Raw genomic sequence first — 16,468 nt, forward strand, 5'->3', positions numbered from 1 at the left:
GGACTCCTTAGTTTCACCTTTTGACCATTTTTTTCAGCCTCTGTTTTTATACGGGAAACAGTATGGCACCCACTTCCTGTTCGCAAACTCTCGTATTACAACCAAACAGTGCACTGCAATATGTTTCTGAGGACATCTTCAGCGAGAACTAACCAACACAGAAACAGAATCTTGGTTTATATTTGAGCTGCACTGCCTAGTTTACTGTTTGATCGGAGTTTGACCTGAGTTTGAGTGATAGAGGGGCGGTTCTCTCTCTCTCAATCCACTTTATACTCTTTGTGTCTACGGTGGGCATTCAAAACTGAAGAAGTACAATCTGTAATTTGAGCAACAGCCCTAGAGCCAGTGAAATCACATCATTCATTGGATTAGAGCTGAAAGATGAGCAGGGAGATCTGGATGCTGGTAAGATGGAGAGAAATTTACCACAGTTCATTTACACAAACTACCCTCATTGTATCCCTTTAACTAACTGCATACATGCCCCATTTAATTTGAGTCACTGAATTCAAATCAGATCCTCACAGTGTTTCATGCATTGGATTTGTGACTGCACTGTTAAGAAATCCACCACACAGGGGGATTCATTATGCAACAGCAACCTTGCACAAAACTTTTGCTGTTGTTCCCTCTGCTGCTCATTCTCCACCACTGGCTGCGCATTACTTCAGAACTCTTAATGACGGCCATTATTCAATTAAGGAAAATCTATGGGAAAGTGTGTGAACGGGGAAACTGATTCACACATTCTCATGACTTTAAAATTGTTGGTAATGAGGTTCAGATTGATTCCAGTCCCCTGCAGAGGTGTTTACATCAGCATAGCCAGTTCAATTAATGTTGAAGATGAAGGAAACTGCAGGATTTTTCAGAGCCAAGCCATTTTCTCGAACAGTGTTTTGAATTAATCAGCAACAGCACCTTGTATGTGTTAGCAAAGTTAGCAAGGTTTATGGGGAAATGAATGATTTAAGTGCTAGTGCAATGATATAAAGTAGACCTATTTAAAATCCTGTGCATTGCAAGATATTCTTCTAATACAACCTGTTCATGGCAACAAATACCAACACATTAAAATCAACATTTCAACAGGACATAGGTCCACTTTGTTGGTGTAACTCAATGATCTATTGCTAACTGGGCTGAGCTTAGTTCCTTTCATTTAATTTTACATTGATAGAGATTTATAAAAGTATGTAGAATGGCAGGATTATTAAGCATCATGCATTTTGCATTAATTATGTGTGTTTCCTACCAAGAATATTAGTGAGCCACAGAGCCAGGTCTTCCTTCATGGGCAGCAGGCTGGCTTCATGTCGACTGGCCAGCCACTGGTGATACTGCTGCATATCTGTGAGGCCGGGGCCACTGGGCTGTTTGGGGCTCAGGGAGCTGCACATTGTTCCCTACTGACGGCCTAAGGAAGGAGAAGAGGAGCATGAGACACACAAAGATGACACAGACAGTGACAGAGTGAGAACCTTGAATGGGAGTTTGCAAAGGGAACTTCAGACATGTCTAAAATGTTCCTCAGCGGTTCTTTGGCGTGGATCGAGGTGCTATAGCACTGCTGCCACACAAAGAACTTTTTGAGCTCCTGTATGTTTCTTTAGAGGTTCTCTACTGGTTCCTTCCCATCCATCCATTTTGAATCTCTTATTTGAAGCCGGGTTGTGGGGGCAGCAGGCTGAGGAAAGTATTCTAGATGCCCCTCCAGATGCGTTCCCAGGCTAGACAGGATATATAATCCCTCCAGTGTGTTCTGGGTCTGCCCCGGGGCCTCCTACCAGTGGGACATGTCCAGAACACCTCTAACGGGCGGTGCTTAGGAGGCATCCTGATCAAACCCCCAAGCTACCTCAACTGAGCCCTTTCGATGCGAAGGAGCAGCGGCTCTACTCTGATCTCCTTCCGGATGTCCGAGGTCCTCACGCTATCTCTAAGGCTGAGCCCAGCCACCATTCAGAAGAAGCTTATTTCTACCGCTTGTATCCGTGATCTTATTCTTTCAATCACTACCCAGAGGTCTTGACCATAGGTGAGGGATGGGACATAGATAAACCAGTAAATCAAAAGCTTCTCCTTCTGGCTCAGCTCTCTCTTCACCACGACAGTCCGGCACAGCGCTGACATCACTGCAGATGCCACACCAAACTGCCGATCCATCTCACGCTACATTTTACCCTCACTCATGAACAAGACCCTGAGATACTTGACCTCCCTCGCTTAGGGCAGTAACTCACTCCAAACCTGGACGAGGCAATCCATCATTTTCCGGCAGAGGACCGTGGCCTCAGATTTGGAGGTGCTGACCCGACAGCTTCACACTTGTTTTTTCCTCAGTAAACTAAACTAGTCTAAGCTGTAGAACCAGATAATTTTTTAAAGCCCCTGTATGGTTCTCTAGAGGTTCCCTGGTTTTTCATCTTGAGCATGGCCCACACTGAAAGACTTTTCAAATCTTTCCTGATGTTAAAGATGTGAGAGACTCCACACATAATGACATGTAATGATATATTTAACAATTCTGTTTTTAAAGTGTGGCGAGAGCAATGCTTTGCCCAAAAGAGCACACCACAAACTAACAGATCCCATTCATGAACAATCAGAGTCCCGACTCTCAAAACCAGAAATCCTGCGCGATCAACTGTGACTTTAGAGTAAAAAAACATGGCAAACGACAAACAGGAAGTACCAGACGTTAGTTTTTGCACTACTTTTTACAGGATATGAACAAAGCTAAAGGTCAAATGTGGATGAAGTCAAAGAGACAGCATGAACATGGACTGTACATGTTACAGCGTGAGCTGGAGGTGAGTAAGTTCTGAGCTGAATCCCATTAAATTGTATTAAAACCCTCTGAGACCTCAAGGATCACTGGAGAGCCTTGGGGTTCCCCACACACAACAGGATATCGAAAATACTGAACATGTTTGAAATCATTTTAAATCAGTGCAGGCAGGATGGACTTCCGAGGAGATCGGAGGATGTAAAAAAAACACTTTTTACATACCTAACACCACATAAAACTTAGGAAGATGATCTTTAGAACCACACAAAAAAAACTGAGGCTTTGGTTGTCAGAAGGGGGAAAATTCAGCCCTTAATTGGCCATATTCTTGTGCAGTGTGCCTGGCATTAGTTTAGTTTAGTAGGGAAAGATTAGAAACACTACATTAAAGTTGCCAACAAAAGTAATATTTGGGCAGCTGTGGCTCAGAAGACAGAGCAGGTTGTCAAGATCAGTGGTTCGATCCCCGGCTCCTCCAGCCCACATGTTTAAGTATCCTTGAGCAAGATATTGAACCCAAATTTCTCCCGATGGCTGTTCCATTGGTGCATGAGCGTGTTAAAAAAACTGAGTAGCAGGTGGCACCATGTATCCTCGGCCACCAGTGTATGAATGTGTGCATGAAAGGGTGAAAGTGACTCATAATGTAAAAAGCACAGGAGGACTAGAAAGGCACTATACACATGCAGGTCTATTTACCATTTATGAGAATAAAGCAGTGACTTTCAACCTTTTTGCCACCCTGGTGCACATAAATATTCCAGGTTTGAAAAGGTAATGTATTGAGTTCAGAATCCTTTAAGCCATTATTTCATTTGAAATGATCAACAATCATTCATATTTTAAGTAAAAGTGTCATTTAGAGGCATGTTAACTCATGCATGGTTTTATCTGTCCTCATTTAAGGGTACCCAAGTACAAAAAATCAAAAACAACATGGCACCTTTAATGGTTCTTTATAGCTCTATTAGATAAAGGCTCTGTTCAGCAACTTTAAATGATGGGTGCCATGTAGCGTCAAAGTAGGTTCCTCTATTATAACAAGTCAGAGAGCCACTTTTGGGTTGCTGTTAACACCATTTTTGTTGTATATAGGAAATCAATATGGAACACAATGAAAGTAACATCTGCGTAATAGAATCAGCAGATCTCAAATAAATACTTATGTGGATCTTATGTTCAAGGAGTTGATTCAACTCCATGGACATTTTAAGGCCATGCTTGTGTCGGTTAAATTTACTTTAAAGGTGTTACAGATGTTAAAAATCCTGGTGTCCAACCCTTGTATGCTTATGTTGGGGTATGTACATAGATGTATGATGTATACACTATACCTGAATACCTATAAGCGTATGTAAATACAGAAAATTCTACATACTACTATCACTGAGCTGTGGCTCTTAAGAAAACAATCAGTAGTTATAAAGATGATATATTATCATAACAGAAGGAAACACTCGTAAAATAAAGACCATCTGAAAATTTTGGTTTTACACTTATAATCTAAAATTTCATGACAGTATTCTTCAAAAGGAGCAGAGGCGGATCAGATGAACACAAGAGAAGAGAGCTTTTGTCCTCTTGGCCAAATCCTGGTTTGGTTTACAGTCCACCTGATGACATGCGACGGCCTCTTCACTGGACAAGAGACACTTTTATACCAGCCAGAATCATACAGTGGGACTTCTATTCAACAAACAGCGGACACAAACAAAGAGCTCCTTCAGATTACAGATTCAGTCTATCATCTACAGTACATCAGTGCGATCCAGCAGACGCTGCAGCCGGCCTTACATTACAGCCTGATGGAGAGGCTGCGTTTGAAATCAATATTCAGAGTGATATTTAACAGCTACTCACGGCCTGCAAACTGAAGTCAATGAGTAAATGAGACATTTCTCACAGTCTTTTCCAATATGGTGCTGCAGTGTGCCAAGCGCTCGCTGTCTGAGCTATAATGTGAAAATCTTTCACGTCTCAGTCCAGTGTCACTCCATTAGTGCCGGGACAAGTGAGTAACTGACAAAACAACTGGGCACCAGATGTAAGCCCTGACATGGAAAGAGCATATGTGCGGACATCATTTCACGAATTGAGAAGAAAGAAATAGAAATAAAATGGGCTTGATTGCTTGATTGTTTGAAAAAGGGGGCTCTTACAATAGAGAGGTTTTTAATGTAATAAGTTTGAAGAGACAGCAGAACTTTTCTATTGTTATAGATAACTTAATAACATAGATGACTGATTTTTGTTCCACAGCATGCTCTTTGTTCAGGCTTCATTACAGAAACAGAAAGTGGGTCGAGTCCAATACCAACTCTGACAATGACATCAAGTTGCTGCACCTAAAAAAGTTTTGCCTCCAGCTTGGACACAAGCAGGAACATCTTCCATGGTACACAGTAGGCAAATAGCACCAGGACATATGATGCAAATCACAAGAAGAGCTTATTCAAACAAGGAAGCGAAGCTGCCATGAACAATTAGTTCACAGTCTGTGATGGCTGAAAATTTCCTCTGAATGCCGAGGGAGTGTAACACAATCTGAAGAATCTGACCTTTAAAGCTGTGTAACATTTCAAGGTCCCTCTGGAGGTGGCCCCAACCAGATCACACTGTGGTGTCACGCCGGACATCGGGACCTTGATGTCCGACCAAGGTCGTGTTATCTTCCTGAATGCAAGAGCTCCTTGCTGCGTACACAGTAAACTTTGGAGCTCAGCACTCACACACAGGTGCTACATTCCCACATCCACTGTGGGGCAGGCTGACAGACAGAACAAGGGCACTGGGACAACTTCTCATGTCTCAGTAGAAAGCTCATTCACTGCTGTCAATAAAAACATTTGTATTTGACATATCTGTCATGGACATTGTTTTTGATATGCTGTATTTAGATATTATTGCTGCCCAATGAAAGCCATATAACTCCAACTTTCTCCTACTCCTTAAGCTAAATAAATCATTTTAAATTATTCAGATTAGCTGAAAGATGCATTGGAGTTATGGGTAAACATCTGCCAATAAGCAACAAAGCAAAATACTTCACCTTATCTTGAAAAACCTGTATTGTTCCCGACAGGATCATTAATAAACACATGGGTTCCCCTGTTTTTCCCAGGAAAGAGTCCTAAAGAAACAACCAGCTGTTGTTAAACATACCTGGCTCCTCTCACCACACTGCAGCCTGACCTCTTCCACTGCAGGCCAAAAACACAGCCCACACCACCACCACCCTGCCTGGCTTTATGTAGCTTGCACCATCTGCTGAACTTGGTGCTCCATCTATGTCATGTAATTTTCCAGAATAAGATTCACAATCTGACACCATACAGACTCAAGACTGAGATCAGGAAAACATTAATTTATAGCTCAAAGGTATTACAATACACAGAGATGAACATACACATTTCCTTGTACGAAAAGTCTCATGACTTCAGTGAAAAAAGTCATAACCTGCCACAGTTGGCTGCAGATTGCTCCAGGAAAGGCATATGGATGGGAACTTGGACACATCAATTAGAAAAAAACAAGAGTGGCTCTGTCCTCCTCACCCTCGCCGCCCTTTGTGCCTTTCTCCTCCACAACAGTAAACTGATCTGGAGGCTGATTTGTCCACTTAAACGAGGGAACTCAGCATGTTTCCACTGCAGATAAGTACTGTGAGTGTTGTGAGTCAGTGTCATATTCAAGTATCAGATAGTGTCATCAGCTGCGGTCGCTTAAGTACAAAGTCTGGTTGCAAATGTCAACAAAAGCAGAATATTCCCCTGTAAGATCAAACATCAAACAACAAGCAAACAGCACGATGCTTGTTTACATATCCACAATATCATATTCCAGCAATACTGCTCTTGTGTTTATTAGTACACCACATGGTGTCATAAATCCTGCACTGATTTATTCTAGACTATATAATTTTTCAAATCTAACAGGCACCCTCAGGCCTGCATTTCTTTGTTGTAAACATTTTCACCATCAACAAACTGCATTCCAGACAGACAGCACATCAACATACTTATCCCTGCAGCATACAGATCTTTTGTTACTATTTCTAAATTTAGTCCAATAAGTTGGTTTGTTTTTTTTGACTGGTAAAACACTCGGCAGCACATTTCATTTACAGCCGCTCTAATATTTTAAAGCTGTCTCCTCCTTTACAACTGTCACAAATAAAAACAACCACAACAGACATATAACCACTCTGGAAATAGGATCAAGGGAGAACGCCTGATGAGTTATGACTGAAATCCAGCAGAGCAGCCACTAATTAAAACCAATGAAAAACTGAGAGCTGCAACTGAAGAAAATAAGTCAGATTCTGTGTAATTAAATATGCCTGGCATTACATTTGTGAGGAATATAAAAAATAATTACCAGTTTTTTTAACTATCAAGAAGTAACTGAGCCCCAACTTTTAAATATAGAGCATGACATTACTCTGCAATGAGAAGAGAAAGAGACTATAAAGTACAAGTTACACCCCACAGCTTAAAACTGAATATGCATAAAGACATTCAAAAGTCAGACATTTATTTGGCAGCAGTAAAGCAGCAAACATTTCTTGCATGAGTCCCCAAAAAAGCTTCTTATCTGTGCTCACCCTCAGGGTTCAGCTCGTTGGTGCGCACCTTCCTCTCACTCGTCCTGAGAGCTGCTGGATCCCAGCGTTCATGCTTTTTCACCGCGGTGCAGCGACCCACAGGTTAGGCTCCAAAACACTGAACCAATGTGGACCGGGGAGGTCTTTCTCACTGCGCATTTGCACAAGGATCTGACTGCACACACACACATGCACACACACATGTAGGCTACACTCACAACACGCTGCTGCTGCTGCTGATGGGAGGGAAGTTTGGTCCTACTGGCAGTGCCTCCCACCTCTCTCCGCTTTGTGTTGCCTCAATGTGACATTTCTGGACTGAATTCAGCAGGTCAACCCGAGAAATTCAATACGCCGATACATTTGATTTAATGGATTTTTTTTTTACTGTGTGCCCGCATGTAATGCAGTCTGATCCAACTGGTAAACCCTGGCAATGTCACATCTACAGTTACGTTTGTAGTGAGAACTAATTTTAACAGTTTGGTGGTTGTAAATAAATATCTTGAAGCAGACACAATCACAAATACATACATTGCGAATTGCTCTCTTGTCAAAAATGCATGTTTTTTCTCTAATCCCAGTTAAATAGACTTTGTTTTAAGAATATTTTTAACTATATAATAAAAAAGAATGTATCACATACATTTGTATAAATAGTCAGAAAATAAACATTAGAAATAAAATAAGAAAATGCAAATGTTTTATCATCATCATTATTATTATTATTATTATTATTATTATTATTATTATTATTATTATTATTATTATTATTATTATTATTTTATCATTATTATTATTGGCAATAAGTTACTCGGCTTTTATTTTGAAGGGAAAAAAGTTGGCTGCACTCCGGCACACATGCGCAGTAGTAAAAGCGGCGCAAACAGGCAGTCGGACGAGAGAAAATGAAAAAACAAGTGAGTAAAACGATGTTTATTTCTCCTAAATATCCCTTAACTAGTGTGTTATACTGTGTTTTATGCATAACGCTGGATATTACCTTAAACATAATTCGTTAAAAATGATTTTGTTTTGAAACGGGCCACAGGAAGTACTGTTGTTAGCTAACCTGTTGCTAACTGCTAGCTAGTTCAATAAGGTTAGCAGCAGTTTGTCGGCGGCAGAGGACAGTTTAAGTGAATGTCTTTCCTCCGCAGTGAGCGACCACCACCGGCGCTCAGGAGCTGAAGTCTGAACGCGGAGAGCGCCACATGGAGGCGGTGCTGAAAAACTTGGCGAGCACGGTGGAGCTGCTGGCTGTGGCGGCGCACAGCAGTGTGGTGGAGCAGTGGGATAAACAAACTCTATCCAGAGCTTTTCACTGGACCCAGTACTGCGAACACCTCTTCACCAGGTTCCACAATAACCCCTCGATAAGGAGGATCATGGAGAAGCAGCTGCAGGTCACAAGTGAAAGTTTGCGAGCTGCCTTCCCTGGATACACACAGGTTTCCTTCTCGGACCTCTCCCGGTGTCAGCACCTGTTGCTTGTTGGGCTGCTAAAAAATCCTGAGCTGCCCATCTCCATCATGAAGCAACTCTTTGACACGACAAGTCCTGTAAACAACCAGCAGAGTGAGTATCAGGATGTCACTGGCCACTGCAGCCACATCATTCAGTGTAAATCTGCCTGTAAAGTCCTGAGTCCTCTCACCGACCTGTCAGCTGTTGGTGCTGATGCTGAGGTGCAGGGGTCGATGCTGATGGAGAGGCTGGGTGCTGGCAGTGAAGCCTGCTGGACAGAGCACATTTTAGACTCCGTCCTCCAGGGATGTGGAGGAGCGACACAACATTTCTGTCAGGTCATCGCAGCAGCTCTGCTGACAACAAAAAACTCCGCTGCACAAACTGCTTCACAGGATTTTCTGTTGGACTGGCTGCAGAAAGAACACAGTGTGCTGCAGCACATGTGCTCTGCACTGCCTACTACACTTATTATAGACCTGGTCACACCACACCTGAAATTTAGAGATGCATATTGTGATGTGCTGAAAAAGTTGGCCTCTGATATGGAGTACAGCATAAGTGAGGGTGAATGGGTTCAAAGTGGCACAAAGCAAACAGTGTCCTTCCAGAGACTGACGGAGCACTTTCTGGCCTTGTTTGAGGCCTGTCCCTCTCTGAGGGAGGATGTAGAGAAAGAGCTAAATGCTTTGAAAATTTCTGATGGGGACTTTGATGTCAGAGGTCTGAGTGTGTGGGGAGACCTCCTGTCAGCATTTAATAAGTGACTGCCAGCCTTGCGGATTCTTAAGAGCTGGAAGAAATGTCAAATGTATATTTCTGTCTTTGTCTTTATGCAATGTTTGACTGTGGCTGGGTATTAAACCTCAGCACCACACATAATGTGTTCATAGCACAGATTTTTGGAAGTTGCCAATAACTAAAAGCTGGTATCCAATTTTCGCTCAGATTCATATTCCTCCTTACTTCTGATCAGACTGTTTTAATCATAACTTTGTTGATTTTGTTCATATTTTAATAGGCAGAGTTCTTATATGGCTGCTTGGGTTATGACACCATTCAAAAACTTTGGTTTCCTCTTAAATGAAAAATCTGATTTTGTAGGTAAACATGTCCATAACTGGGGAAGATGTCAAAAAGTACTATTGGTGTCTGTACCGATCTCAGATATCAAAACACAGTCTTCTAGTTAAAAAAAATACACATAATGAATGTTGACCAGTCGTTTACAGAGGTTTCTTTTCCATTTCTGTCACAGAATCAGAAACACAACTGGATAAATGAATAGGATAAAAAACAAACAATTAAAACACAATTGATGACAACATTTTAGAACTGCTCATTTTAGTGGATTTGGGAGCCTTAAAATTTGTTGCAGTAGCCCTTTTCCAGCATAAACATTTTTGTTGAAGCTTATCCATGCAGCTTGTAATAATGGAATTAATTAATTTATTTTTTTCATCTCAGTGCAACCGGATGTTAAAAATACCCAGCTTACAAGGTTTGGACAGATGGTACCCTCACATGCTGCCTTGTAATAAGTAGCAGCAGCACGTGATTTGACTGAATTAAATTGACAGTAATTGTCAGGCAGTGAATAGTTTACACTTTATAAATTGGTCTCCGGAGATTCAAGGCTTCATTAAGCATCATAAATCCAACCTTACTCCCAAATTACATTTTAAAAAATAAATCTGTAGCTGCTGATTTATGAGGTCCTGACAAATTAGTTTTAAAGGACAAGGGGCCATAAAGACACTGCAGACATCAAAGAAAGCAAATCCTTTGCAATCCAATTTTCCCTTTTCTAACTGTACACACCTAAAAATCATTTTCTCACACACCATCTGTCAATATCGCCTCTTCGCCACAAAGCTGCGTTTGTCTGAATCTAAAAATTCTGATTGGCTTAATGCCAGTCACGTGACTCGACTGCCCATTCACACATCTCAGACCTCGCCCATGTGTCAGAGCACCTCTGTGGCGAGGGATCAGTTAGTCAGATCAGGCGTCTTCAATCAAACGCTCCACAATAGCTAGTGTGTGACATAACTCTGGCAGACAGCGGATTAGAGAGCCGGCCGCTGTGCACAGGAAAACACCAACACGACCACGGCTCGTTTAACACGCCGTGAAAGCAATTCACGTTGAGACAGACAAGGGTCACTGAGTAAGGGGCTGCATGTACACAACCAATTTATTTCCATCCAATGAAGAACATATGCATCTGACTGGAGGGAAACCAACAATGATTGAAGGGATCTCACCTGCTCCAAGGTTACAAATATATGCACATTCATTTCATTTACATCTTCATCATGTCAGATCAGATTGTAGGTTGGATTTAGAAATGATTTAAGGACAAATTTCTGGAGTTAATTCAGCAAATGGATGAGAATCTTCCTCCTCTACATGTTACCAAGCAGCATGTTAGCATTCAGCCTCTGGGATTGAACACTGACAGATTTTTTTTTTTTTTTTTAGATTTTGTGTTTCTCACTCTTCTTCACAGCCTTACACATAAGTGGCAGAGTGAGTTAGCAGCCATGGTGATGATTCAGATGTGTTAGTCTGACTCCGAATGAGAAGCCTACAATTTAGTCCTCTGGCTGTGTCTATCTACACTAAATGAAAACATGTTTTACCCATTATTTATGTAGGATAAATACCCACATGTCTGAGAACTGATTAAAAAACAAGAGGTAATTGCTGTCAATCTTTTATGCCAACAAATGTTTAGTTTTCTTTGACACAGAGCTGTTATTTGACTATAATAGAGGGTGTCATTTGCTACATCTTAAGACCACCCTTCTGATATAAAGCAGCTATTTAGTTTTTGTCCTGTAAGTGTGAACAAATTGCACCCCGCTCTTAACCTGCGAGGTAAAATTACAGGGTTGTCTAATTGTATCACTATAGACATCAGGAGGTCGACACATCCCCATAATATCCACCACCAGCCTGATTTAAACGCGTTAGCTTTGCTTAAATCTGCTCACTGAAGTAGCAGCCAATCTCTTCAACAGTGAGTTGAGTGTTTGTGGGAATATGAAGCATCACTCTCTTTTATAAAACCACTTTATTCAAATATGGATGTGAAATTAGAAATGAAACGCACATTATTCTCTGCTCTCTTTTATTCTATCCTGTGTATTATTGCTGTGTGTCAGCGTGGGGTAACAAGCTGCAGTGAGACGTGCTGAGGGCGACTTGTTCTGCGGCTCTCAGAGGGGTCGTGAGGGATAGCATTCATTAAAACTCAGATCCAGCCCCCATCTGGTGGTGTGAATAGGGAGTCCTCCGAGGGGCGGGTGGAACGGGGGATGGAGGGGGAGTAGAGCCCTCCCTCGGCACGTGCCTAAGCCGCTGCAGCCTGGCCCTTGTCTGGCCTCGGTGACGGATCACAGAGGCAGGAGGGCCCCGCCGCACACCTGTGTCCCACTCAGAGGATGCTGATGATCGGTGGCCAACATCATCAAGCGAGGAAGCGGGATTGATTCTTTCATTTGGGTTTCTCGCAGTGAGGAAAAGATGGATGCTTTATTAAGACAGGAGGAGTGTTGGGTTTTTACTGAGTCATATGAAATGTCGGTGCAGACTGTGAAGAATGGGATCATAGAAGTTCACATCGTCCTCTACAGGACATCTCATAAAAACTGCACTGTCAGACACTCCAGTGAGATGCTGTCGTTGCAGAAACAGTGTTGTATTGTGGCACATAAGGAGAAGGTAGGGGTTGATTTGTCGAAAAACAGCCAGTGACTAAAAAGGCAAAAGAAAGTAGAGCTCTATCAATTATGTTTAGATGCTGCCCTAATAGAAAAAAAAAGATGCACTATAGGCTGTAAAATATGTTCCCATATCATCTGAAAATCCATCATCATCATCATTTCATCCAGATTTCAAAGCAAAGCACTGGCAGCAACAAGAATATTGTGTAAAATCTTATCAGCCTCTCATCCTTTGTCTGCGTGTGATCCGACGATATGAGCATGCTGTAGAGAGGAGGGTATGAAGCCGTCAACGTAATGTGATATGGGGGAGGGGAGCTGGAAGGACCTGTGATAGATTACCTCACATGCAACTGTAGGAAACCAGTTTTGTGGAGGAGAAACAATTGGATGTAGCAATCTGCCTCCTCTTCCTCTGATCGTGGAAGATGCAATCCTCACTGCGAATAAGGCGGGTCACCGTTTCCTGTCTCAGTACTGTGCTGGTAGTTTGGTGCTAATAAATGTTTCAGTGCACAGATGAAAATAATGATAGCACACAGTTCCTGTTGCTTTTGGGAGCTAAACAAGATGGAGATGTTTAAGAGTGGGTTCCATTTGCATATCACAAAAAACAGAGGAGGGTTTTTCAGTTTCAAAGTGAGCATCTTAAGCAGGAGCTCACTGCAAAAACATGAGCTTCTTAAAAAAAAAAAAAAAAAAAAAATCAAGTGGGGGAGATTCAGAAATCCTTTTAAAAATATTTGTTTCAGTGTGCACATGTGTGGCAGTGGGAGGAGAGCAGAGACATATAACATGTCTGGTGAGACAGACTGATTTGAGGTGCCAAGCTCTCCATTAATAAAGCAATTAGGGAGGAGAGAGAGGCGTTTATAAATTCAATTGCCCTGGGGTAGTGTAATGTCATGCTGGAGGGTGCCATAAAACAGTAATTACTCCAATGCTGCTTTGAAATTTTGGTTTATAATCGCTTGATCTTTCTGCATATGAGGGAGTTGAATTTTAGATAAGTTAAAGGATATTCAGGGAGCAGGGTGAAGAGATGGCTGTGTACAATTTGGACTGCAGACTAGAGAAGAGAGAAGGGATCAGGAGGATAATTGCATGCAGGCAGAGTCCCAGGGGAGGAGTGCAACCCCGTCATCAAACACTCATTCTGGCTGGGCCTCATCCCATTACAGTCCCTCAGGAGCCAAACTGCACCTGCCCCACAGACTGTCAACTACTCAATCCTCCTTCGCTCGCCCTCACCGTTACAAACAGCACCAGCAACATCACAATGAAAGTCTGGGATGCAGCAGAGGGTGGAGGTTAGAGGCAGGTGAACGCTGACAGAATCCCCACCTATGAATGAAATGTCGACAGATTTTGTCCAATTACGGCACACCCCAGCAGGCACGTCACCAGTGCAACAGCCGTGACCACCCCGGCTGGTTAGGCATGAGAAAACATGTTCCACGTGGCTGGTGACACAATTGTGTTTTCTGTCAAATTAACATGTGCACTGAGGAGCAGGCGGTGCTGAGCGTTAATGGTTTCCCTCCACAGCCGAGCAGATTATCGGAGGAGAAGCTGAGATTTATTGTAATTGCTGCCACTGCTGCTGCTGCTGGTTTTAGACATGAAGCTGCTTCCTGTGATCGAAGCATCAGTTGACACAGACAAGGCTACTGTAGACTGCACATTGAACTGATTCAAACTGTCCGTCATGTGCATAAAGCCCATGGTCAACACCTTAACCCCCACCCCCACAAACTTCTCGCCTGTCAATCATTTCTTCTCAGGAGAGAGCAGAGCTGCAAAGGCTTCATTTGCAAACGGCTGCAGAGATTTTTCCTGCATATATTCACCCCGGGCCTACAGTCAGAGGGAGGTGGAAACCTACCACATTTAATAACTACCAGTTGGTCACACTGACATCATGCGTAATGAGGACCTTCAGGGAGCCGGTCAGACCTCTGATGATGGACTGCTCTCATATTCTGTATCTGCTCCATATGACTCATCCCCACCTGCAGAGGCTGGAAGGTGCCGTCAGAATCCCAGACTTTGATTTATCCAGACTCGAACACACCACGAGCCCTTCCTGCTGTAAGAAAAAGCTGAGAGACGCATGTGAATGGATGGACGCCATGTTTTCTTGAATTATTCACCACCTCACTAACAGGCTGCAGTTTGTGGGCCTCCAGAGCGGCGTGTTTGACACACTGCAGAGCAGCACAGAGGCGCCACAGATTGTAATATCACCTTTGTTGTTGGCTGTGTGCATCTCTGACTTCAGATTTAACTGTGAATCATAAGACCGCCATCCAAGGGCGTAGGTTTTGTTTCACCATTGGGGGCGGACATATATGACTCAGAGGTACTGGGGGTTCAAGCATCAAACACTTTATTTCCTGCATTGTGGTGAATTTTTATGCATCAGTTCATGGTGTAAATGTCTTCAATTTTGTCAAAATAAAAGCCCCCCACTACTGAATGTTGTTATTGGAGGAGACAAATGCACATGTTCTAAATATTGAGGAAATATTGTGTCCCCTGCATCCCCCCCAAAATCTGCAACTATGCCTCCATCATCTCCCTCACAACTGCAATGATTACACAGTGAGGGCAGTATTGGTGAATTCTGTTTTCTTTTCAAAATAATTTCTTTGGTCAAATAAGTATTATAAAACCTTAACAAACTCACCCTGATGTGAAGCCAGTGGAGTAGAAGCATTGCCCAGGTATTTGCGTCAGGTCTCATGGTTCAGAGAGAAGACCCAAATGCACAACACCTTGCAAGCAGGTTTAAGGAGCAAAAGACAAACTAAAATAAATTGAGGCTGATATCAAAACCCAAACAGGGAAAACCTGAGGGAGCTGGCTGGAGTTAAACAAACTACAAATGTAATCCGGAAACACAGGTAAGGAATCTAACAAGGAGCACAGAAGACCAACACGGATGAACTGACAAAACACAAAGGGAGCACAAACACTAAACACATAAGGAAAGGAGAGTGATAATGAGGGACAGGTGACAGCAGGGTAGATGAACAGGTGAAACAAATCAGGGCGGGGCAGAAGTCACACTAAAGACAGGAAGCAGAACCCCCATGAGGAGTGAACCTACAAAATCAAAACAGGAAATAGACTAAACATAAATGTCCTCAACGTAAGTGATGATCCGTAACACAGCCCAGTCTGAAACAAAAACTCAGAGGGCAATGAGAGCCAAACTGTGATCACATCCAGGTTCTCTTTGGATACTTCAGGTGTACTGCATTTATTCCATCTTGTGAACACCTCCTGCATGTCTCCTTCAAAACTGTAGGATTTGTGCAAAATTAAAAGGCCTTTACCTAACATGGCAGTATGTGTTTAAAATTACCAACATGTTGCGACCATCATATGCTTTCATCAGGTTCATCGTCAGCAGTGACTCACACACCTGCAATCCTATTATGTGTCACACTGATGAGCAGAGTGAGAGGGTGGTACTCCGTCCAGGAAGTGATACATCATTAATAGAAGGGAGAAAGAAAGAGAAGGGAGGAGAGGAAGAGGGGGGGCGGATGAGGTGTTGGACGCAATGCGTTGGTCATTTTAAAGGTGCAGTGTGCAGGATTTAGAGGGATATATGGGCAGAAATGGAATATAATATAATAAGTATGTTTTCTTCAGTGTATAATCACCTGAAAATAAGAATCTTTGTGTTTTTGTTGTCTCAGAATGAGCTGTTTATATCATGCAGAGTGAGTCGTTGTCCACGAATTCTGCCATGTTATTTCTACAGTAGCCCAGAATGGACAAACCAAACACTGGCTTTAGATAGGGCGACATTTTCTCGTCAGCCACTGTAGTTCTACATGCCTGGCACAAGGGAGAAGTTTC

General features: G+C 42.5%; 2 protein-coding genes across 5 annotated transcripts in view; one reads left to right on the plus strand and one right to left on the minus strand.

Annotated features, from left to right (window-relative positions):
- gas2a (growth arrest-specific 2a) overlaps positions 1-7,659 on the minus strand; it is a 28,211-nt gene extending 20,552 nt beyond the window's left edge. For 2 of the 4 annotated variants that reach the window (XM_033634314.2, XM_033634312.2), the window contains exons 1-2: positions 7,398-7,659; positions 1,259-1,420 (exon numbers count right to left, since the gene is read on the minus strand). In XM_033634314.2, the coding sequence (XP_033490205.1) occupies positions 1,259-1,403 (145 nt within the window). In that variant the 5' untranslated portion in view covers positions 1,404-1,420; positions 7,398-7,659. Of the gene's footprint in view, positions 1-1,258; positions 1,421-6,250; positions 6,435-7,397 lie in introns of those variants that run through there. The other 2 variants (XM_078167839.1, XM_078167838.1) reach the window with 2 other exon arrangements.
- Positions 7,660-8,247: 588 nt separating this feature from the next.
- On the plus strand, positions 8,248-15,069 carry fancf (FA complementation group F). The gene is made up of 2 exons (XM_033634315.2): positions 8,248-8,317; positions 8,558-15,069. Exon 2 carries the CDS (start codon positions 8,612-8,614, stop codon positions 9,629-9,631), a length of 1,020 nt encoding a protein of 339 aa, XP_033490206.1. The 5' UTR covers positions 8,248-8,317; positions 8,558-8,611; the 3' UTR covers positions 9,632-15,069.
- The last annotated feature ends 1,399 nt before the right edge of the window (positions 15,070-16,468 follow it).

Source organism: Epinephelus lanceolatus, chromosome 5, assembly GCF_041903045.1.
Source record: "Epinephelus lanceolatus isolate andai-2023 chromosome 5, ASM4190304v1, whole genome shotgun sequence".
NCBI classification, from domain to species: Eukaryota; Metazoa; Chordata; class Actinopteri; order Perciformes; family Serranidae; genus Epinephelus; species Epinephelus lanceolatus.